The sequence below is a fragment of the Saccoglossus kowalevskii genome, chromosome 21, assembly GCF_978046115.1.
Source record: "Saccoglossus kowalevskii chromosome 21, keSacKowa6.1, whole genome shotgun sequence".
NCBI classification, from domain to species: domain Eukaryota; kingdom Metazoa; phylum Hemichordata; class Enteropneusta; family Harrimaniidae; genus Saccoglossus; species Saccoglossus kowalevskii.
In genome coordinates, this window is record NC_140661.1 from 21,013,953 (window position 1) to 21,038,781 (window position 24,829).

The window sequence follows — 24,829 nt, forward strand, 5'->3', positions numbered from 1 at the left end:
TTCTTGTGCACCGATGAATTTACCTGATTTGTGTAGTTTAATGCCGAGGTATGTGTAGGTTTTTGTATTTTCAAGTTCCTTTCCATCAACATAGAATTTGAATTTGTCCTGTGATTTTTTTGACCTACTAAACATGATGATTTTTGACTTAGAGATATTAATATTGAGTTTCCATTTCTGACAGTAAGTTTCAAGAGAATTTATGGCATTTTGTAAGCCAGTATGTGGTTGGGATAATACTACAAAGTCGTCTGCATATAGCAGACATGGGAGACTTGTGTTTAAGAGACTTGGTGGGTCATTACGATCCAAGTCTAATGATGTTTTAATATCATTTACATAGATATTGAAAAGGAGTGGGCTGAGTCCACCCCCTTGTCTAATTTCTCTATTAATTGTGAAGCTGTCTGGCAAATTCCCCGATTCTTGGAATACTAGTCTTATTGTACCCTTGCACAAATCTGGATCAAAATTGAACCCTTCTAATTACAGGGGAATAGCAATTTCAAGTTGTTTAGGTAAATTATTTAATAGTATTTTAAACACAAGACTAGTTTCATATCTAGAAAAAAATAATATCCTCTCTAATAAACAATTTGGATTCAGGAAAGACTGTCGGACAACAGACAATCTGTTTATCCTGAAAACTATTATTAATAAATACCTCCATCAGGACAAGGAGATCATCCATCAGGCAAATGATAAAAATAAATTGAAAACATCAAATAAAATTTATGCCTGCTTTGTAGACCTCAAAAAAGCCTTTGATAGTGTTTGGCATGAAGGTCTTTTTTATAAATTGTTGAAAAATGGTGTAAATGGTAATATGTACAAAATTATAAAAGATATGTATGGTGATGTGAAATATAAGGTAAAAACAAGAAATGGTTTAACAGAATCATTTTGTTCAAATATCGGAGTAAAACAAGGATGCAACCTTAGCCCAAGTCTGTTTAATTTATTTATTAATGACCTGCCTGATATTTTTGATAATGATCATTGTGACCCTACACTGTTACACAACACACCCATTAATTGCCTTCTTTATGCAGATGATATTGTGATTCTTTCAAAATCCAAAAGGGGATTACAAAACTGTTTGGATAAACTATCAGCCTACACATCAAAATGGCAGTTGTCTGTCAACACAGATAAAACAAAAATAATGATATTCAATAAGTGTAACAGACTCCTTAACAAGGAAATATTCTTTTATGAAGGAAAAGAAATCAATATAGTTAAAGATTTCAATTATCTTGGCTTAACTATGAGTCCAAATGGTAAATTTAAAGATGCAATGAAAAACCTAAAAAGAAAAGGAATAAAAGCCTTATTCTCATTAAAGACCAAAATTGGATCTGGTAATCTGGACATGTCCATACTACTGTCACTATTTGATAAACTTATCAGACCAGTTATTGTGTATGGGAGTGACATTTGGGGAGAAGAAAGCTCTACAAAATCAATTGTAGAGGATGTTCAGCTTACATACTATCGGTACATTCTTGGTATCTCAAAAAATACACCAATCATGGCAATATATAGTGAATTGGGAAAATTACCTCTTGACTCTTTTATTAAGAAACAAATGATAAAATATGCCAATCGTATTGCAAATTCCACAAATACTCTACTTCAAGAAGCATACTATGTCAATAAAATTATTAAAAGTAAATGGTTTAAAAAACTTGATCTGATATTAAATAATATTAACCATTCTTATCTTTTAAATGAAACAAATATTATCTCATTATCAAAATTAAAAACAATTGATGAGAAATTAAAAGAAGAGTTTACAACTGAGTGGAAAAATGAAATAAATAATGACAATAGGAAAAAATCAAATTCTAAAAATAAACTAAGAACCTACAAACTTTTTAAAACCAAAATAGAACAAGAAAACTACTTAACAATTATGAAAAACAGTGAACTTCGCAAATCCTTAACAAAATTTAGACTTGGCAACCACTGTCTGAAAATTGAAACAGGCCGGCATACAGGATTGGATTTTAAAGACAGAGTCTGCAATATGTGCGACAATGACCATGTTGAAGATGAACAACATTTTGTCACAAATTGTCCTCATTACAATGAAATAAGATCAAAACTTTACATTGTAGCTAATAAACGTATACCAAATTTTGACAAATTTAGTAATGAAAATAAATTCATATCATTACTAAGTGACGAGAAAATGTCAATTCCTTTAGCGCAATATTTAAAAAACTGTTTTAATACAAGACAGCAGCACCTACATAAACTAAGCCAGTAATACATTCCTTGTATTCAACTTATTATCTTTTTTTTTTTTTATGCCTTTTTGTTCCCTTACTCTTTATGTGGTTATTTTTCTTTTACTAATATCTGATTTGTAACCCTTTTCATCCCCTCCGAGGGATGTTGTGTGTTAATAAATAAATAAATAAATAAGTTAACGACTGGCCCTCCCTGTGCGTGGACGCAATTGGGTCTAGCCGAAATGCAAATATGCTAGATAAGCCTAAATCAGCTTAAATCTTAGCCCGTACTTTGTGTAACGTGAACACGACTAATATGTGGTAAATATCATTTCACTAAAACATATTGACATGGATACTGTGACACTGAGTATATCATTGCTCTTGTCTAACGTGGACGTCTCACAGCAGGATCTGCTGTCTTTTGGTCGTTAAGCATCCGAACACGAGGGAAATTTCTGAAAGAAGCGTGCGACGACTCTGGTTAAGGAATCACGTTGTAAATAGGACTTTCTGTGAACTTTCAGCTCAAACAGTTCATCGAAAATGCAAATACGGATTCACGCAGTCCAGCCCAGTCCAGTCTAAACTAGTCTAGTCCAGTCCAGTCCAGTCCAGTTCAGTCCAGTCTAGTCTAGTCCAGTCCAGTCTAGTCTAGTCCAGTCCAGTTCCAAAGCACTAAAGTTATGATTTCCAAAGGGTGATAACACAATCATTTGAAACATGGAGGTAAATAACAGATATGACATGACGATTCAAAACGACCGATTGATTGATTGTTTTGTATTCGTTAATTTTTTGAAGTCTAATTATGTAAAATTTTACACACGATGCCTCAAAATATAAAACGTACCAGCAAATAACTCAGACGTCCCCAGAAAACTAAATTGTTTTATCGTGTAAATTGCAGGTGATTATCGAGGTGAACGAAGCTTGTAAATAATGACTGGAAACAATAATACCACTTGCTGTTGATATATCGTTATCTTCGTTGGGCCCGAAATACCCCGACCACATCAATATTAAATGAGCAGTTTCAAATTAAAAACAGGATTTTAAATGTCGTTGTTCGTTGTTCATGTCATTATATTTATGGTCTCAGTGTTTACTTGTATATATTCTGTAAATTTCAAAAGTGAAGATATCCAAAAGGTTTATTGTTCACGTGACTGAGCGAATAATTTGTATCGGTTATTAAATACGAGAAAAAAACAGCGCCCTCTCTGAAACAAAACCAATCACAGAAACATAGAGATGATTATTTTAGTACACATCAGAAAGTTCTTTTTATAGTTTGCCTAGATAACATAGCCATTTATATTTATAATAGGTCAACCCCGGAGGTCAACACACTCTCAGTTCGAGAATACCCATAATGCTTTGCATTATTTAACTTTTTCATTATGCTGATTATGCATTGATTGATTTTGTTATGATCGACATCGACGCATCGTTTGAATCGCACGGTTTCGCGAGCTCGATGTAAACGTATCTTTACTCCACAAGTGATGAGGCGATGACCGTATAAACGAACATAAGGTAGCGAAGATGCATCGACTTGAAGTCTCGTACCCATGCAAAACTCTCTTGATTATGGGTTGAGGGCGCCACAGCACAGTAAAGTTTAGTTCCAAGTCTTCCTCAATCAATAAAGTCTTGCAACCGGCAAACAGCGCCCAAGTTGCCAGATTACGCAAAAAATAAATAAATAATAATCACCACGATTTTATAGGATGAATCTTTGTATGAAAATAGATTTTATTGCATGAGAAATATAGGGACAAACACAAACACTGAGAAGAGAAATCATTGTTGTAGTGAATGTTACCAAGAACAAAAACATTACAAATAATCATGCCAAGATATCAAATCTTTCAAAGTTATTAAATAAGATTATTATACACTCAGGGAGAGTGTCAGCTCCCTAGCGGTATTATATATAATATATAAATTAATGAATGTTTTTTCTCTTTAAAAAAAGAAGACAGTATTAACAAGATGATATTTCAACCTGAAATATCTTGAATCCTAGAGGTTTCTATATCAAGAAGAGGTGGTGGTTCATTTTCCAAGCACGGGAGTGGTTTTTATTTTTTAAACAATGCATTGAAACTTTTAATAGACCTAATAATTTTGTCGCAGAGCCAACACTAGGCTAGAATGAATGTAATTTCACCGTTTCATGGTCAAGTTTTAGTTCTACTATGCATGAATACACAGCACTGGCGAGTGATGCCGAAAACGAAAAATACTGTAGTACCCAAGACCATACACCACGTCTTAATTTAAAATTACTTTTCGATGTTTTTTTTTGAATATTCAGAATTGTCAGTAAAACCAGGGGTTTCACTTTAGTATTGCAAATATGATTCAAGGAAAATACCTGATAACCAAGAGACTGATTAACATTTTAACTCTTTGAGCGCCAAGTTGAATTTTTTCAATAAAATAAAACCCACATCATTTTTTTCACATTTTTTCTAAAATTTTGATTAAGACCTATAGGTAATAATAAATTATGTCCATTTTGTCAAAAATTATCAAAAAAATTATAGAAAAATACATATAAACAGACAAAATGATGCACCCAAAGTTGGCAGGAACAAATTATGGCGCTTAAAGAGTTAATGATGTAATCAGGTAATTAGCTCAACACTCTTCAGCTGCATGTAATAAGGTAATATACGAGGCACCGTAACATAGCAACCAATAACCAAACAAAACATGCCATAGTTTTAGTAGGTAAAGCCATTTACAAAGCTATGATGTGGAAAGTTTTGTCAAAAAAACAGCAGTAACGGTAATATGTGCGTTCAATTAATGATTCCTAAAAATGAAATGTGTCACTCTCCGCATAATTTCCTATAAATCCTGAAAACAGAATATTTCTACGATTTTCATATAATATTTACTTTTGGTCAAGTTACAGGAACATTGAATAATCAGATTTTCAGCGATAATAAAGTGATTCCTAGCTAAGAAAACAAAATAACATTTTGAAAGTTATGCGATATGAAAGACAAAATTTGGCAGGAACGCACACACTCGTCTCCTTTTTTACAAATTATCAACAAGACAAAGCAATATAATTGATATTGCACTTATCTACGCCTAACGTACAAAAACATGAATGAAATAAACAGGGTACCACCTACATAACTACATTGGTTCAGCATATGTGCGTGTTCATTCAAACGCTTAGAAGTGTGATTTTCCCAGTGCAAGTACAGAATCTGTGGGTCACAACTCGATTCTGATCTAATGTTGCCATTCATGATCCGTGGGGGTGGGGGAATCAACCCTAGTAGTTTTCAGCATTTAGACAATCATCAGTACTTATTGGAATTCTCTACGAAAATTTAAGTTTGGTTAAAATTTGTTGTGGAATGCTTTTACTAGCCAAATATAAAAGTGAATACTGAGATTAGTGAGAGCTGTATTTATGATTCAACCTCAAACTGTGCTTTAAATTTCTTCAAATGCTGTCAATCATGGTTTGTCACACACAGCCCACATACCACCAAGATGTGTCAGTAGGCAAGTGCCAGTGTTTTAACACATTTGTCAGTAGACCTGTATTTGTGTGTTAACACAGATGTGTCAGTAGACCTGTATTAGTGTGTTAACACATTTGTCAGTAGACCTGTATTAGTGTGTTAACACATTTGTCAGTAGACCTGTATTTGTGTGTTAACACAGATGTGTCAGTAGACCTGTATTAGTGTGTTAACACAGATGTGTCAGTAGACCTGTATTAGTGTGTTAACACATTTGTCAGTAGACCTGTATTAGTGTGTTAACACAGATGTGTCAGTAGACCTGTATTAGTGTGTTAACACATTTGTCAGTAGACCTGTATTTGTGTGTTAACACAGATGTGTCAGTAGACCTGTATTAGTGTGTTAACACAGATGTGTCAGTAGACCTGTATTAGTGTGTTAACACAGATGTGTCAGTAGACCTGTATTAGTGTGTTAACACAGATGTGTCAGTCAACCTGTATCAGTGTGTTAACACATTTGTCAGTAGACCTGTATTAGTGTGTTAACACAGATGTGTCAGTAGACCTGTATCAGTGTGTTAACACAGATGTGTCAGTAGACCTGTATCAGTGTGTTAACACAGATGTATCAGTATACCTGTATCAGTGTGTTAACACATTTGTCAGTAGACCTGTATCAGTGTCCTAACGCAGATGTTAGACAGTGACAAAGATATGACACAAATAAACAATAATAATAAATATCAGCAACCGAAGTTCAAAATGGCTTGTTGGCAAAAACTTTGTGTGGTGCCAGTAAAAAATGTAGAAAGACATGTTCAAAATGGCCGTAGATCTATCGATGACCTTCTAGGGTATAGTGATTTTTGTTGTCAAAGAAAGACAATTCTCAAGTTTGAATACAAAAATTGAAAAAAAACAAAAACACAGTAACCAGGAAAACACAAACAAACAAAACTACAAATGCACGCATTAGGAAGTGTCAATATAAATTAGAATTTCTTTTCTGTACTTTTGTTTAGACAGGAACTTTGGCTCTTTTCAATGAGTGAAACGTGTACAAGTAATTTCAATATATACAAAATACATTGTCACACAAAGTTGCCTTTACATGATCTGTTATCTGTTTACATATTTTACAAAAAAAAAATCTCTGGCTAGAGACAAAAGTTTAAACACAAGCATGCTTTTTATCTGGATTAAGATCTGTTGAAAAAAAAAATTACAATTTCTCTATAAATTTTATACAGAAAATAAACGATTGTACATTTTCTAAGGCAGTTCTCTTCATTTGTTTCCTCATTAGCGGAGGGATATTTTGTAGGCAGGCAGTGATAGGTAGCCATATTTAACTTATTTATCAGCTGTTTCTTCTTTTTATCAGATGGACTGTACCATTTGTTACAAAGGGTAGACAGCATGTATTTCACAGCATGTGAGGAGGAGACACAAGTATAGCAAGAAAAAACATACAAGTAATCTACTATCAATCTAATATGCAGAAATACAGATTTTATATTTATTATGTCCTGTAAAGAAATATATTTATTTTTGCACACATAGCGGTTGATAATATTATAAATTCACCGTATTAATCCAAGTGGGCCTTCACCTGCATGAATTGTGGGTAACTTTACATGGAAGAGTTATAGAATTCATGGTACAGGTCCAACAACCCTCAGTAGTATGGTATACACACGTTTCAGGGCCAGCATGACTCGTGAGCAACACAACACCACTCCCCGTACAGATATCTGCGCCGATTCGCGGAGAAATTCGCGAAGTAACTTGGGTGTTACACAGCGTAACAATTCTCCCTGAGGTAGGATTGTGGGATTCCTCAGCAACGACTAGCTAGGACTAGGCTGATGTGTTGTGTTAGCGGCTGTCAGAGTGTAAGTCGGTAGCAATGTATTGTTCTGTGTAGGCAACGCATGGTCTCCACTGTTCTGTACATTGACTTGATTGTACACAAGCTGGTCAGGGTTACCGAGCGAAAGATTGAATTTACTAGCTTGGACAAAATTTGGATTTGGAGCGTATGGTGGCGGTCCCGTGAGTGGTATTGTCTGTCGATTTTGTGGGTTCATTATAATAGTAGCGGGATCTGCATTCTGTGAAAGCATCGTAAATGAATTCCACTGGGCTCTAGGATTGCAATTCAACATTGGATGGTTTAACATGTTTGATTCGTGATTTCTAATCATATTTGGCGCACCATGCGCTAATACCCTATGCTGTATAACCATATTAGTAGTATCATGCGTTCGTGGCACGATATTATCATGCGAAAGCGTCTGACCAATCATATTCGATGTATTGTGCTGCAGCTGCTGAGGCACATTGTGTGCTAACGTCCTTGGCACTTCAGATGAAAAGCGATTACCGTGGGGCGAAATTGGAGCCCCATGGGGAGACATTACTGACACATCATTGTTAAACTGTTGACTGTTTGTCATCATTGGATCTTGACTCATGTCTCGTAACCCGTGATTCAACATGTCATGTTTACCATTGTCCTGCGATTGTGACTTTTGCACTGACCCTTGACCTTCTGAAAATGACCCTTGACCCGGGTGGGGTTTCACAGTGTATGCGATACTCGACTCCATATCTAATGGCGTCATTGGTTCGGGTATCGGAACATGATTATGATGCTGGCTATTTTGATTGTCTGGTAATACTAAATTTGGCAACCCTTGGTTAGGCTGGGCATCTAAAGGATCCAGAGACACATGAGTCAATTGAGCTAATGACAATTTCACGTCTTCTGACGCTTCCTTCAATGCTCTCTCTAGCTCTTCTTCTTCCTCTTTAGTCGGTGCGAATTCACCATTTTTACCTAAAATAGAAAAATATGAATTAGAGTTTGTAAATTCAAATGTTGGTATGATGTGCGAAACTTCAATCCAAGGATTACAGATGACCTTATGTGAACTTTAATTCATCAAATGCCGGACTAGAATTTCCTACTCTTCTATTTTATCAATACGTTTTCTGATCATTATCGAACAAGCTCAGTCCATGTACATCGATAATTGAATGTTACACAGGCCTTAACTTTTTTTATGATTTGTTTCCTGCCAGAAATGGTAGAACTATTTTTCTACAATTTATGTAATTGTGTGAACAAATGTATTTGAAAATGAGAAAATTTAAATGTTTTGACAAAACAGATTTCAAAATTAGATTGGGAAATAAGATTGGTTAAGGTTTATTACTGATTGTTGAGAAATATTGTCGTGGACACAAGTTGTCGTGGACACAAGATAATGTGTCAACAACAACAGGCATATTTTAAACTTTTTTTATTATCATTACGGCAAAGAAAATCAAAGAAAGCTTAGAAAGAACTCCCGTGTGCTGAGAGTATTGAAGACACATTAAAAATGAATTCAAAATTACTTGTACATGAGATATTGATGGAAAAGCTGAAAACTAATTATGTAAATCAGGTAACTAATATGAACAGAACAGAACAAAAAAATTATGAATTATCATGCTAATTAGAGAATTCATATTAATCAAAATTAATCAGGCCTGTCTATTGTCCTAGAGATTTATGTACCAAATTTTATTCAAATGTGATGATCAGTAATTGAGATATCAGTGTTAATTAATTATGTTAATTAGGTGATTAATAAGCATAAATATTTACCAAAAACTAATTGGGTTTCTGCATAGTTCTCTTTAAAAGTTTCATTAAAATCCAATTTGTGGTTCTTTATATATCAGTGGAACATTATGCAAATTAGGTAACTAATATCCAATTAAAACTAATCAGGTGTCTGCATAATCCTAGAAGATCTATGTAGCAAGTCTCATTGAAATATGATGATTATTACTTGAAATATCAAAAGCTGAAATTTAATTAATTATGCTAATTAGCTAATTAATATGTACTCATATTACCCTAAAAACTATCAGGTCTGTGCAGTGTCCTATGACATCTATGTAGCAAGTCTCATTGAAATATGATGATTACTACTTGATATATCAAAAGCTGAAAATTAATTAATTATGCAAATTAGGTAATTAATATGTACTCATATTACCCTAAAAACTATCAGGTCTGTGCAGTGTCCTATGACATCTATGTACCAAATTTCATTGAAATGTGATTACTACTTGAAATATAAAAAGCTGAAAATTAATTAATTATGCAAATTAGGTAATTAATATGTACTCATATTATCCTAAAAACTATCAGGTCTGTGCAGTGTCCTATGGCATCTATGTACCAAGTGTCATTGAAATGTGATGATTACTACTTGAAATATCCAAAGCTGAAAATTAATTAATTATGCTAATTAGGTAATTAATATGTACTCGTATTACCCTAAAAACTATCAGGTCTGTGCAGTGTCCTATGACATCTATGTACCAAGTGATTATCTGCGCATTAGTTTGGAGCATCTGTGTGCCAAGTTTCATCACAATCCAATAAGTGGTTCTTTAGATATCAGTGGAACAGTCATGGAACAGTTAAAAATCAGCTAATTATCATGCAAATTAGGTAATTAATATGCATGGATTTTTACCAAAACCTAATCAAATCTGCGCATTGGCCCAGAGCATCTATGCACCAAGTTTCATCAAAAACTGATGTATGGTTCTTGAGATATCAGTGGAACAGACGGACGAACGGACACACACCTTTTTGTGCTTCGCACACGGGAGTCAAAAAACAGTGTAGAAATTATGCAAATGAATGTTAACATATTCCACTGTAAACTGATATTGAGAGAGGCGAATTTTCATGAATTTTCCAAATTATGAGACTTCATAGCAGTGAAAAAATTTTCTGGATTACTCTGATAGAAAGTATCAGTGATTTTTGTCTTTATGAACGCATGAAATTATCAATTCGCTAAAATTCCGAGCAGTTTACAATATGCGAACATAAAATTATGTTGAACTCACCAGCAAATATCTCTATGTCATTTAGATCATCTGGTAATTTCGGCCAATCACTCAAATCATGACTATCCAGAAGCTGCTTATTTACAACACTCCGAAGCGCATCTCCAAGGCGATCGTCGCCGAGGTGATCATCACCCAGGTGATCATCGCCTAGGTGATCATCATCCAGGTGATCGTCACCTAGACTATCGTCGCCAAGGTGATTGTCTTCATCGATGTGAAGATCTGAAGTATCCAGCCCGTATCCTAGATTTTTGTCAATAACATCAGGTGAAAGGTCATTGCCAAGGTGATCAGTGATGTCATTTGTGTCGATACCCTCTGGAACTGGACTCAGTTGGGAAGTATCAATTCCTAAATTGAGAGTTATTGGCATCTCAGTGTTCCCTGAAGGTTCTGAAACAAAAGATACAGCACTCAAATAATCCATTGATATGTTTCTGTGCAACATTTTTTAAAATTGTTAGGTATTTTTCAATGTCTTTGCTAGTCCAAGTTTAGTGCTAAAAATTCATCAAAATCAAGTATTTTCTTTTGTCATTTTCCGGAAGCAGATCTCAGTCATGTATGAATGAATTCTGTTCAAAATTTATACATATATTAGACATTATTATACATCTGTCATCGTAACGCCATAGGTTACAGCGTGCCGTAATTTTGCGGTATTTTACGGGGTATTTTCATCCTACCATATTAGGAAATGCGAATTCCAAACATGGAATTATTATGCGCGTAAGCGTCCTCTAATAATAAAAACAAACATGGCTGCCACCAGAATTTAACCGGACTCCATACAAAGAAGTTCGCTGATTCTGTTCTAAACTTTTTAGATTTTGGCATTCCCATGATGTATCCTTGGTAGGAAAAGATGTATAATAATAAGGTTATTACGAAGATACCTCAAAGTATGCACTCAGACAGTACGCTGTCGCATCGACCTCCGCTGGGCGTCGGTCGATACTGACGCTGTACTGTCTTCGTGCATACTTTGAGGTATCTTCGTAATAACTTCATATTATGATACCTTGATGCACATCACTTTGTTTTGCAAATCAGATTCAAAATGGTCAACACGCTTAGTGATGTACAGTAATTTGATAGGATGTTTATGCAATAAATATTTTCGCAAATTTGTGACCCTGATTTTTAAAAACTTTCACAGTAATTCAAAAGTGAAAATCAATAATTGCCAGTTTACAACAAATAAAACAAATTTACATCTCATTTATACTCACTTGCTGGAGGGACGGGTTTTTGTGGGCGTATATTTCTCCGTTGTTTCTTTTTCTTTTTCTTCTTTGATGGCCTTGTGAGTGCTGATGGTTTTGTTTTCTTTCGCGGTCGTCTTGGAGGCGCCATACCATCTGCCAGCATGGCTTTTCTGTTTGCTTCACCTTTCTGTACATTGGCCTACAAGAAACAAGATATGTAAACATTCATCATCTGTGAACAAATGAAAGTTTGCAACACGATACATGCATTGCTCATGACAATAAACTCCAAATAACGGATTTGCTTTATTACCGTAGTAGAGTACTGTAAAATACTTTATTTTAGCTGGAATAAATTTTTGCTGAAATGATATTTTGGGTGGTTTGGATAGAATTTATTTTCACTGATTTTGACAACTTTAATGTAAAATATAGGAAAAAGGGTATATTCGCTGGATTTTATTTTCACTGAATCATTCTTTCAGCGAAAGTAGCGAAAATAAATTCCAAGCGAAAATAAAGTATTTTACTGTATGCACTTACCTAAATGACGATACCGGTAAGTGTAAATGGGTCAAAATTGACATGATCAAATATACAGCATTTGCAATGTTTGGTTCACGCTTCTTTTAGAAATTTGCTTCTAATAATGCAAACACCTTATACTAGCTGAAAGCCACTTTGGCCAAACACTAAATTACTTTTACCATATTTCTTGTTGCATCAGAAATTTCACTTTTTTGATGTTTGGTCAATTTCAGTGACTTTTATGTTCATTAATTTAGCAGAGAAACAACGAGTTCTATTTTTCAAGCAGATTCTATTTACCAGTCAAAATATCAAAATTAAAACCCAGTGAATAATTAATGCCGTCACAGTAACTGTTTTAAGGTTTAGATATTGGGAGACTATGATGTAACTCCCCTGGTGAGAATGAAAGATACATTGAATAATTACTCACCATCTTTCTAGCATGCTCCTCACATAGTGGCCGTTCATTAATAATATCAAAAACAGGAACAGAACATTGCACACCTCCGGGAAACTTAGCAGTACAGTACGCATACAACACTTGGTGTTCATTGTACATAATGTCTAATCATGTCAAGTTAAGTTAATTAACATCATTTATAATTAATTAAGTTAATTATAATTAATTAACATACTTATAATTAAATCTCCTTAATGTAATGTTATAAGATCAAGGTATGTAATTGTACTGATATGTAAAGTCACGAAAACGAACGATTTTATATTTGCAAGACAAACATTCAATGCAAATCAGTGATTCTAGTCGTGTTCTCACTGGACGAAATAAGCCGTTGTCACAACACTTTTTATTTGAGAACGTTGTTAAAATGTGTGTGTGTGAACAGAATACGTCGTTGTGGCGTCGACGTTTTTGACACTTGTAAAAGGGGTTGACCAGATCATAAACGCCTTTGTCACAACAGAAACAGAAGCGGTAGAGATCCAAAAACTATGCCATTTTGGGAGGAACTACACAAAATATTAGGTGGAAAGCCAGCATTCAATCCTCAAACACCAATGTTTTTAATAAAGTGAGAACGCGAGCAGAAAATTCAGCATATTATCTATTTGCACAACAATAAAACAGTGTTAACACCGGCGTTTTTTAGACGTATGAGAGCGTAGCTTCTAAGAAGAAACTGGTTTGTGCCTGTCTTAGGTTGTTTTTCTAGTGCACATTCACATAGTGTATAATATGGTTTTTTTTTTGCCCTGCGATCACTCATTTTAGTTGACTGAATTGAACGTGTCCATTGCATTTTGCCATTTGCTCTAACATACATGTACATTCGATTGCCACACATGTTCCCATGCATGGAAATCTGAGTTGCAAAATCTTATAAATCCTTCATATATCTCATCTTAATTTAGTGATCAATAGGCATAAGCATAACCCTGATATGCAAAGGTCACACATCCTGGTACCTAAAGGTCACACATTCTCAATAATTATCTTGCCATAAAATTCAAAAAGTTCAAAGAAACTATTACACGAATAGAGGTATAATAATTATTGACGCATGCATAATGGCTGAATATTTTTAGAATAAAAATTAGAATTATATATCTACCTATATATAATCAAGAAATGGGTTTTATATAGTTACTGGGTAAAAGTAGAGTGTAGAATGTCTGAGTGGGGAGTAGGCCAAAAGTCGGGTCGTGACCTCACATGCATACTAAATAAAGGATACGTTCAACACAATGTCTAGTGAATGGCAGCGATATATGCTGGCATTCGTCTTCACCATCTTGTTCATAACTACACCTATCTACAACTTTGGACTTTACATTTCTGAAAAATAAAAGCAACATTCATGAATTCAATTATTTTTCTTTGGTCCATAAATTGTAGGATATTTGTTACTTATCCGTTACACCACCAGTTCCCTCTTTTCAACACAAATTCACAAAATAATCCCACTTATAGTCTGCAATTTCCTTCAAAAGATCGGGAAAAACTAGCCAAATTTTTTGGGTAAACACTGAAAATTTACCCACATTTTGTCCAACGGCTCCAAAATTGGGTTCATTTCCAGGTTGTTTCATTTAAAATGTAATGTAAGAAACTGAAGTTTTTGTGCACTGGGAATTTTTTTTTTATAAATGTTACACCAAGAAAATTATAATAGTCATTTGTATTTTAAAATCAATGTGTGTGCTTTTTTTTTTTTTCTCTTCTATATCAACCCATATAATACCTTACCCATATGTACTTTAGCTGTTCCAGTTACCACTCTCCCCCCGTTCTAAAATTGTACTTTATGTTCATACTAGGACACAGGACGAAATCTGAACCACCGATAAATTGATATAAATATTGGCACAAACCCAAAACACCGTTATAAATACATGTATCACCATGGTTGCAATGATAACAACTAGACAAGGAGTGGCACAATTCAGGTATCTGGAGATGACCTTGATACACCAATGAATAAATCAACCTATTGTTGTGTGACTATGACAACAATTATTATTTTCTGGCAGAAAATTTGGAATATATCCTACTTATTTCTATTGACACTTGTCCATGCTAATTAATTTCTGAAACTAAATTATGAAAATTGAAATGTACAATCCACAAAATTATATGTGTGTCATGCATATTTACAAAAACATTTCTTTTCAAGAAGAATAATAATCTTCTTTAATGTCCCAAATTTGTGCATTAGGAAGATATACTGCAGCTGTGAAAATGTCAGTGGTCAGTTGGACATCGTCACTGATTCTTATGAAATTCAATGCCAGCAAATGCCATTAAAACTTTTGTCGCAAACATTTTATTATAAAATGCTGGGACCAGTGTTTCAATAACGCATCAGTCTAGGTCTCAAATATGCATCAGTCTAGGTCTCAAATATGCATCAGTCTAGGTCTCAAATATGCATCAGTCTAGGTCTCAAATATGCATCAGTCTAGGTCTCAAATATGCATCAGTCTAGGTCTCAAATATGCATCAGTCTAGGTCTCAAATATGCATCAGTCTAGGTCTCAAATATGCATCAGTCTAGGTCTCAAATATGCATCAGTCTAGGTCTCAAATATGCATCAGTCTGGGTCTCAATTGTGGACTAGTCTGGGTCTCAATTGTGGACCAGTCTGGGTCTCAATTGTGGACCAGTCTGGGTCTCAATTGTGGACCAGTCTGGGTCTCAATTGTGGACCAGTCTGGGTCTCAATTGTGGACCAGTCTAGGTCTCAATTGTGGACCAGTCTGGGTCTCAATTGTAGACCAGTCTGGGTCTCAATTGTGGACCAGTCTGGGTCTCAATTGTGAACCAGTCTGGGTCTCAATTGTGGACCAGTCTGGGTCTCAATTGTGGACCCGTCTGAGTCTCAATTGTTGACCAGACTGGGTCTGCAATAGGGACCAGTCTAGGTCGGAACTGTCATAGATACATCAAACAAATCGTCAACATGCCGAATCACAAAAATGATATGAAGAACGATAAAAGAAAACCAACAGAGGAAACTAGAAATCAAAAAAGCCCATAACCAATATTTAATCAAAACAAATTTCTTGCATTGAAAATTTAAAAAATAAAAATAAATAATAAGTGGTTACTTACTTCGTTTTAATAGTTTGGCTTCTAATTGATAATATAGCGTTGACAGCTGTATGCCTGTTGGCTTTGACAGCGTCTAACAATAATTTTGCACACTTGCGATGATGTTTATGAATGTACTTGTGACTGTGTTTACAATGTCTGTGTTGACTGTACTCGTGACGTAGTCTTGTTTCTAAAACATCTACGCGTAAATTTCTTAAAGAGGAGATATCAAAATTGTGATAACTGTAGAGAGAAGTAATAAACAAATACGTCAGTGAAGTAAGGCTGGAGACATAGTGAAAAGGAATCTTATTCAATGAGTACTAAGCAACAAAATATACAATTTCACTGTAGTTCAAATACAGCTATCATTGAAATATAATTCTATGCAAAATCATAGCAGGAATTTTTTCTGGAATTGTTGAAATGAAATTTCAAAAGGCCAAAGGTGGCTGCTTGAAAATCTGGAAACAGTTTTTAAGAAAGTATTTTCTTACGATTGCAATAACGTTACAAGTATTAATGTCGTTACAAGTATTAATGTTTTTATCTCTAAAAATGCCATCTGTCTATGTACAATTTCGTAGTTGCTAATGACAACATAAAACATCATTTTAGTCTTCAGACAAGACAAAGATCATCCAAAACGAATTTGTCTTCAACTTCTATGACAGTTAAATAATAGGGGCCTCATAGGGGCTGGGATGTCGCCAATCCCTGGAAGAAGCCCCGCTATCACTGTGGTTATCTGAAATGAAGCAGGAAAAATCCTTACACAATGTATTATAAGTACTTACCAGGGATCTTCAGAGTCTAAACTACTTAATCGGGTCTGTTGCCATGGCAACATGTCATCATCACTGTAATCTTCTTCATCTGATAGATCAAATCCTGAATTGAGATGAGAATATTAAAAGTTTAGTCCCAGAGACAAGGCATGTAATTACATCATCATGAAATTCATTTATAAAAAGAGAATGTCATTTTATTCTGAGAGCCATCATCTTCAGCGTATATGTTATATTGCCTTTACATTCTGGTACTATTAAAGTTACATTCTAACATGGCAAATCTGTGAGGTACCATCCACTGATCAACCACATGCCATCAAATATTGAGTCTGTGGATGGGTAAGGTGAATTTAACTGCGGAATACAAATTGAAGCGGCCCTCTTAAATTAAATACTACCTCGTGCACATATACATGTTCTATTGTGTAATCTTTTAGTGATTCCATTTTATAGTTGTTGTACGTGTTTTTACATTCTTATGTTCTACTTATACGTTTTAATAATGTCTTATATGCTATCAATAATGAGCGATTGCTTGAAATGTCTAGTTACTAGTATTTTAAATAGTTACTTAGTATAGCAATTACCAAATACTATCTACTATATATGCATGTACGTATCTCTTAAGTTAAGCTAGATATGTAAACAACAGACACTGAGTAAAGAGTTATACTGTGGAATACTCTATTTTCGCTGAAATTAATTTTCGCTGAAAAGGCTTTTTGGGCGTTTTGCCTAGAATTTATTTTCACTGATTTTTGATGAGTTTAATGTGAAATATAGGAAAAAAAGTATATTTGCTGGATTTTATTTTCACGGAATCATTCCTTCAGCGAAAATAAATTCCAAGTACTTTATTTACTCAAGATAAACCCCAATGCTGCAATACTGGAGTAATCCATATTTCTTTGAGTAGTAGCTTTCGAAACGGCAAAGAACGACATCATTTTACTTAATCATGTCCATTGAGACTATAGGGGGGTGTGAACTAGTAAACTATTTTTCGATGTGACCTGTTGGCGACAGTGAAAGATGGTTTAAATACTTCCTCTACACTCAGTTTACCTTTCGAAATTGTGAATCACTAGTTTTTAGGGAAAAAATTGTTTTTTCCACGAAATCAGTGCTGCAGATCGCATTTTAACATCTTGATGATTCACTTTCGCATTGTATTCAAAAAAATTACATGGTCACCAGAAAATTTCATTACCGGTAGTACATCCATTTGATTGGTTAATGAAACACGTGACCTGTTAGGTCAAAGGGCGTTTTTTCAGGTCAAATCCTGAGAAAAACACCATGGTGGAAATTGCTTTGCATAGAGAGTTTGCGTACAATAGAAAACATTCCACAACGAAGAAAATGATAAAGTTCTTGCTTTACACCGTAAATTCAGACTGTATGTACCGGTAAATCGTATTGTAATAAAATGTGCGTATTTTTATAAATATGTTTGTTTCTTCATTGTAAAGTGTTGTGGAAATCAATGACAACTTGATAAGCATTTTTTTTCTTCAAAGCCCGGCGTGGTGAACGAAAGATGTAATATGGATAATTTTTCGTGGTTGGTAAGATGGTTACAATGTTAAAAAAAAAAAAAAACATCTTTCCTAAGACGGTCCTCGAGTATAAGCCCACCCCTTACTTTTGCCGATTTTACATGTTCAGCCCCCTAGTGTTATGATCGGGGAAGTACGGTATCTTGTTTTGGGAGTGAAGTTTTACATATTTGCAAAGTATGAAGGCAACTTTATAAAATATAATAACATGTATAAATGAAAAAAAATATATATATAGGTGAAAGCTGTGGACAAATTAAGTCAGACGTTCATAATTTAAACATATGTCCATTTTTTATAAAACCAATGAAACTTTCAAAACATATATATCAATTAAATCGTAAATGAAAATTATCCGGCAACTCAAATTTGAAGTGCAGTTAATAAATTTTGGATAACATGGAGATGAAAACATCAGTCCGGTCACCCACAATCACTGTATCAATATATACTAAAATTATTATTGAGTTGTTGAAATAGAAAAAAATATTATTTATTAATTATTGAGTGTGACAATACATATATAGGTCAATCAGATCCTACATCAATCTACTGTCTGGGTATGTGAATAATTTTCGAAGTGCAACATTTTTTCAACCACTTGTATGGTTTTAGTGTACCATTTCTAAATATATATGATAATATGCTTAATACTCAACCAACATCCTGGTACCTAAAGGTCATACATCCTGGTACATAAAGGTCACACATCCTGGTATTTTATTGGGTTCCATTTTTTATCGATGAGAATTTCTCACTTATTTTTTCTCAAAAATGCAAGTAGTTGTCTTTGAAGTATGAAAACAAACATGGCAAAAATAGACGTCTATCGGTAATATTGGAAACTGTTCATCAAAAATATGGTGAATAGCCTCAGAAAAAAACAGAATGTGTAGCCGTTAGGGGTCATGCATAAGACCTAGTTATTCAAATAACAAATGCTGGATTTGTTTTTGTTTTTTTCTCAGAAACAGAAAATTCGAGATTAAAATATCAGTAAGCTGATTTTCACTGAACCACAAAATAAAAGTAGCAAATTAAAAACTGGTGACGTATCGCATCGATGGAATACACACACAATGTACAACGACCTACATATCCACTCATTCAAGACAGAGCTAAAGTGATGCGAGTTGAGGCAAGTATGATTGCTAATTAACATCACAGATCTAATTAGAACATCAATTACATGTTGTTTCCATAGCAATATACACAATTAGATAGTATATTACTCAAGGTCGTTATTTTTCAGTGAAATTATAGTACGTGCTAGAAGACACATAGGAATGATTCATTCAGAATGCAAATGTAAAAACTAGCACATTCGAAATGAACATTTGTTTTGAATGTGATTAGTTGAATAGAAAGCTCTTTTGAAAATGTAACATGCACAGTGAATAAAAAATACACTGAGGCTGTCTGGCCGAACACTGATGCCGATCATCTAAAAACAAGATGATTTAAACTCATTAATGCCATAATTTTTCCATCCAAAATTTTTAATTAAATTTTTTATTGATTTTGATCTACAGGAATTGTTTCCCAATGGCTGCAGCTCTTGAACAAAATTGTTTTAAAATATGGAAAAAGTTTAAATTTGGGCTTGAACTTCACCTAAACAAAGGCCAATTACATTGTTGCCTAATGAGTTTGGATTGGTGCACTTTGATATTACCGGTACCCATATTCCTCTCTGCTAAGGCCATAATTTTTTTAAGCCCTGGGTTCATGTGCTTTTTTATTTATTCATACACATCACCGGTATCATGTGACCGAGCGTTGAAATCTACACTAGAGTTAGTTCATCACCACAGATTATTGTGATAACTTGGTATCCATATTTAGTATGCTAGATGTTCTTTTGTTAGTGGTCACATGACCTGGTTTGAGTTTGTAATGGCGGCAAAGCTTACCGAGTTGTAGTTTACAGCTCCACAAAATAAACGTGAATTTAACGTGTATATTGCCGTTTCGTGTGTGGATCATTACGGTAGTCGTTAGGCGAACACTCAGTTACCACAATTATGCATACATTTGAAATAAAAAAAAGCAAGTTTCTATAGTGACGGGAGATACTTCAAAATTGAAGCAATTGTACAAATGTCGATAAATTTTTGCTTGAAAAATTTAACAATTCATATTAGGTATTTAGTCTGTTTTACATATTTCACATATTTTACATATTTCACATATTTCACATATTTTACATATTCATGTGACAAGAATGAAGAAACAGAAATTAAAATAAATATACTTTACTCAGCTTGGAGAAAATTGTGGTGAAAATGGGTTAAACTTTTTGTTTTGGCATTTTACTAAAATTAGATGAACAGCAACTATAAATTATCAACAGATATTGGCACGAATATTGTTACCGCTATATACGCTAAAATATGCATGCACGTCAAAATCACACCAACAGCATTCTACTTCAAATAATATAAAATACACTCACCAAGCGGATATAAATCAAAACTTCTCTCTACTTTTCTTTTGTGCAGATGCAATAATTTTTCCACAGGCTTATTAGTCCTTCCCGGCAATGCGGGTATCGGCCTTGGCCTTTTTGGACGTACTTGTAAGATTGGTACACTCGGTTGTGTATAAGTGGGCAACCATTGACGGAAAGATGCATCCGTGGCAGGCACATGAGGTAACGGGGGAATAGGAAACGAATAAGGTGGTAAAGTGGGGTAAATGGGTGGCACTGGAAATGACGACGTTGACACATGTGAATAACCCAGAGGTGCTGGTGGCGGAGGCGGTGCTAGAGATATACCTGGCAGCGCACCACACAACGACGATGACAAGGGGAGCGTAGTAGTATTCAACTTATTCACATGGTTCACTTTTCCTTTCAGTTCTTTTTCTCTCTCCTTTTCTAACTTGAGTTTATTTTTACTAATTTTATCTTGAAGTTTTGCCTTTAATGGTTTTTCCTTATGGTTAGTTGTTGCCTTGGCAACCTTCAATGCCTTTAATGATTTTTCCCTATTGTCAGCTGTTGCCTTGGCAACTTTGAGTGGCTGTCTCTTATATTCGCCTGATGGCGGTGAAGGTACAAAGGTATAAACGTCAAGTTCAGAATCATCCACTTCATTTTTGTGGTTATTAATCAGAGTCAATTCAACCACTTTTTCTTTCTTTTTCTCCTTTTCTTTTGTGTCTTTGATCTTTTTATTATCCGGTGAATCTGCATGTTTTCGTTTTCTTTCTTTCTTAGGAACAATTCCCAAGACTTGGAGGTGACTATTGCAATATCTGTGTCAATGAATAAATGAGTAAGGAAATCAATTAATTTTATGATACAACAAAGAATATTTATCCATCTAGTGAAATATTTATACTTTATTAATAATTAAGGAAGATGAAAACCATGGTCATGTCATTAAAAAGTGAAAAACCATATTTATTTCCTAGAGAAGTTTTGTTTTTCTGAAGGATTTATGTCCATATGGTATGTGTGTTTAAGTGCACATTCCTAAGCTGCAACCCCTACAACAAATGGTTTAGCCGAGTAAAAAGTAAATACTGTAGAATATTTTATTTTAGCTGGAAATAATTTTCCCGAAAAGAAATTTGGGGTGTTTTGTTGGTTTTTTTGATGTGTTGAATTAAAATATAGGGAAAAAATTTAAAAAAAAAATTTTCTTCTAGCAATTATTTGAACGCTTTTGAGATATCAGCTTTCATTTTCAATTTTTGTATTATAGATTGTGATAATGTTACTGGATTTGATTTAACATTTTGAATGCCATCATTTTTCCACCAAAATTTGGAAGCAGCATTTTTTTCACATTTTTATAAGTAAAAATGTGCTAAATATTGCACCAACATCTTAGTGGGAAAAATTATGGCATTTGAAAGGTTAAATATTATACTAAGAGTTGACAGCGAAGTGCATTTGCATGGATATGAAAAAATTGCTTGTAACACAAAAATGAGTATTAGTGAAGTACAGTTATTCAGGTCACAATACTGTGAAATACTTTATTTTAGCTGGAATTTATTTTCACTGATTTTTGACAAGTTGAATGTTAAATATAGGAAAAAAGGTATATTCACTTGATTTTATTTTCACTGAATCAGCAAAAATAGCGAAAATTAATTCCAAGCGAAAATAAAGTATTTTACAGTATGCAGATTGTCTGAGTCGATTTAAAAAAAATGAAATTATTCAACTTACATTCTTTCTTCAGTTTTCGGAATTGGATTGGTACATCTTTGTTTGTTGTATTTTGCAACGTAATCACACTGTTTAAACGGAGCCGATTTATCTTCTAAAACATGTCGTATACAGAAGGCGAAACCGTTAAGCCGTCTTTGCTTACATAGCTTTACACTGTAGGAGCATAAAGGCTTATTGTCAAAGTCGGAGTAGTGAATATGCTTGCCTTCATACATCACTTTAGTACCCACATCACCTGTATAAAAAAAAAAAATTTAGTTTTTAGCAGTTTTCGTAAAAATTATCAACATTGGTACAATGGATCCCATTATAATTAAATTTCCAACCCATAATCGCTGTCAAACCAGCACATACAAAGATCTAAATCCATGCTTCTTATTTCGTGATCCCGCTCTGTAGAAGACAACTGTTGAAGATGAAGTGACATTTGTAATCAAAGAAAGCTTAGAAAGAACTCCCATGTGCTGAGAGTATTGGAGACACATTAAATATAATTCGAAATTACTTAGCTGAAAACTAATTATGCAAATCAGAAAATTAATATGACCAGATTTGAGTGTAAAACTAATGAGGTCTGCGCAATGTAACAGAAAATCTATGTCTCCAAGTTTAATTGAAATGTGATTAGAACCAAAAAATTATGAATTATTATGCTTATTAGGGAATTAATATGAACAGATTTTTACCCCAAACTAATTAGGTTTGTACATTGTCCTAGAGCATCATTGTACTAAGTTTCATTGAAATGGAATAATTAGTACCGTGAAAACTCCAAAATTTCGACCCCTCTAAAAATTCGACCGCCTATTTATTTGCCGGGTTTCGGTGTTTTATTTACCTCCAAATTTTCGACTCCACTAAAAATTGTCGACTCATTCTTATTCGAAAATTGCGACCAGTTTTAGTTTTCCCCCAAACGAAAAAAAACCCGATGTGAGCGTTCAAACGGGACCTTCCTCAAAGGCATGAATCCGGGTTTCTGATTGACTGAGAGATTTTTATTTTATTGGTAACGAAAATATATTCTAAATAAACGAAGTTTCAAATAAAAACGAACACAAAAATCTCGGCATGCTGCGTTTCTGAATTGTTGATTATTACTGTACTCAGTAGTGATTATAATAATGTACACAAAATAAATTTGTTGAATGGTTATGAAATACAAATAAAAGTCAACTTAGTTTCATCGTAAGCGAATGATTCCGGTCTCGTATAAACGTTTGATGCTGTAGGATATCCGCCATGTTCTCTTAGGTCAAATAGGTCAAATCGCTAATTAACCAATCAAAAAGCTGGATGATGCCAACGTGTTCAAATTACCATAGCTTATTTAAATATGTTAATGTTATTGAATGCAATGCGGAAGAGATTGATGTTGTAGTACGATATTTTGGCTTGGATTTTGATGCGAAAACGGCATGATTTTTTTTAAATAAAAAAATTAGTTGTTTTTAAAAAATAAACTGGTCATCTGAAGAATAATTTAACATTGTTCACAGTGATAACAGCTCATTCTCGAAAGGAAGCTTACCCGCTCACGCTAGTCACGATAAAAATCATACACGTGTACTCTTGAATAGACAGACGTCAATGACTACAGTAAAACTTAGACTCTATTTTAGCCGGCAGGATTGATTGAAATGTCCGAAAAATGACGCCAAAATACACCTTAAAAGTCCCATTTTATTTTCTTAAATCCCATTTTATTTTTTAATCCAAGGGCGAATTTACGGCAGAATTTGGTCCCTCAAATAAGGGACACGTGAGCTTTGATTCTAACCGGATACATTGCACTGGGTCGGGGAGATCGTTTGCTAAACTTCCATGTATCTTTTGTCCAATGGGTACCTGTACTTCGAACATTCGCAAGTTTTCCTAGGTAGTGCGAGACAGCTTTGTCTTTTGACCTATTAGTTTTGTGCTGACCTCTTCTCCGCGTCTTGATGTTTTGTTTTGCTTGTCATAATACTCACTGATTGATGACTTTGTTTAGATTTTGAGTTACAACTCGGCCACGACCTTTGCTTTTACCGTGAAACATGAGGAAGTTTACGTCAATTGACGGACATTGCATTTTTTAAAAACTAATGAAGCACACTGTCTATCATCCCCATTTTTTTTTGCTGATTTCTATTCTGAAAAATTCGACCGTCCGAAAATGCACCTTAATTTTGACTCTAAAAACACGTCACATTTCTAACACCAATTATTTAAAACCGGTCGAAATTTTGGAGTTTTTACGGTACTTTAGATATCAGTGTGAAAGCTTAAAATTGGTTAATTATGCAAATTAGGTAATTAATATGTACAGATTTTAACCCACAATTATTCA

General features: G+C 34.2%; 1 protein-coding gene across 5 annotated transcripts in view; it reads right to left on the reverse strand.

Annotated features, from left to right (window-relative positions):
* Positions 1-3,961: 3,961 nt before the first annotated feature.
* The window catches only part of LOC100372371 (INO80 complex subunit D-like), a 30,803-nt gene continuing 9,935 nt past the window's right edge, over positions 3,962-24,829 (reverse strand). For 4 of the 5 annotated variants that reach the window (XM_085495281.1, XM_085495278.1, XM_085495280.1 and 1 more), the window contains exons 2-10: positions 22,495-22,732; positions 20,764-21,569; positions 16,756-16,849; positions 15,977-16,201; positions 14,099-14,199; positions 12,835-12,968; positions 11,898-12,072; positions 10,663-11,058; positions 3,962-8,581 (exon numbers count right to left, since the gene is read on the reverse strand). In XM_085495281.1, coding sequence (XP_085351407.1) covers positions 7,590-8,581; positions 10,663-11,058; positions 11,898-12,072; positions 12,835-12,968; positions 14,099-14,199; positions 15,977-16,201; positions 16,756-16,849; positions 20,764-21,569; positions 22,495-22,712 — 3,141 coding nt within the window. In that variant the 5' untranslated portion in view covers positions 22,713-22,732 and the 3' untranslated portion in view covers positions 3,962-7,589. The remainder of the gene's footprint in view (positions 8,582-10,662; positions 11,059-11,897; positions 12,073-12,834; positions 12,969-14,098; positions 14,200-15,976; positions 16,202-16,755; positions 16,850-20,763; positions 21,570-22,494; positions 22,733-24,829) is intronic. The other variant, XR_014928089.1, reaches the window with a different exon arrangement.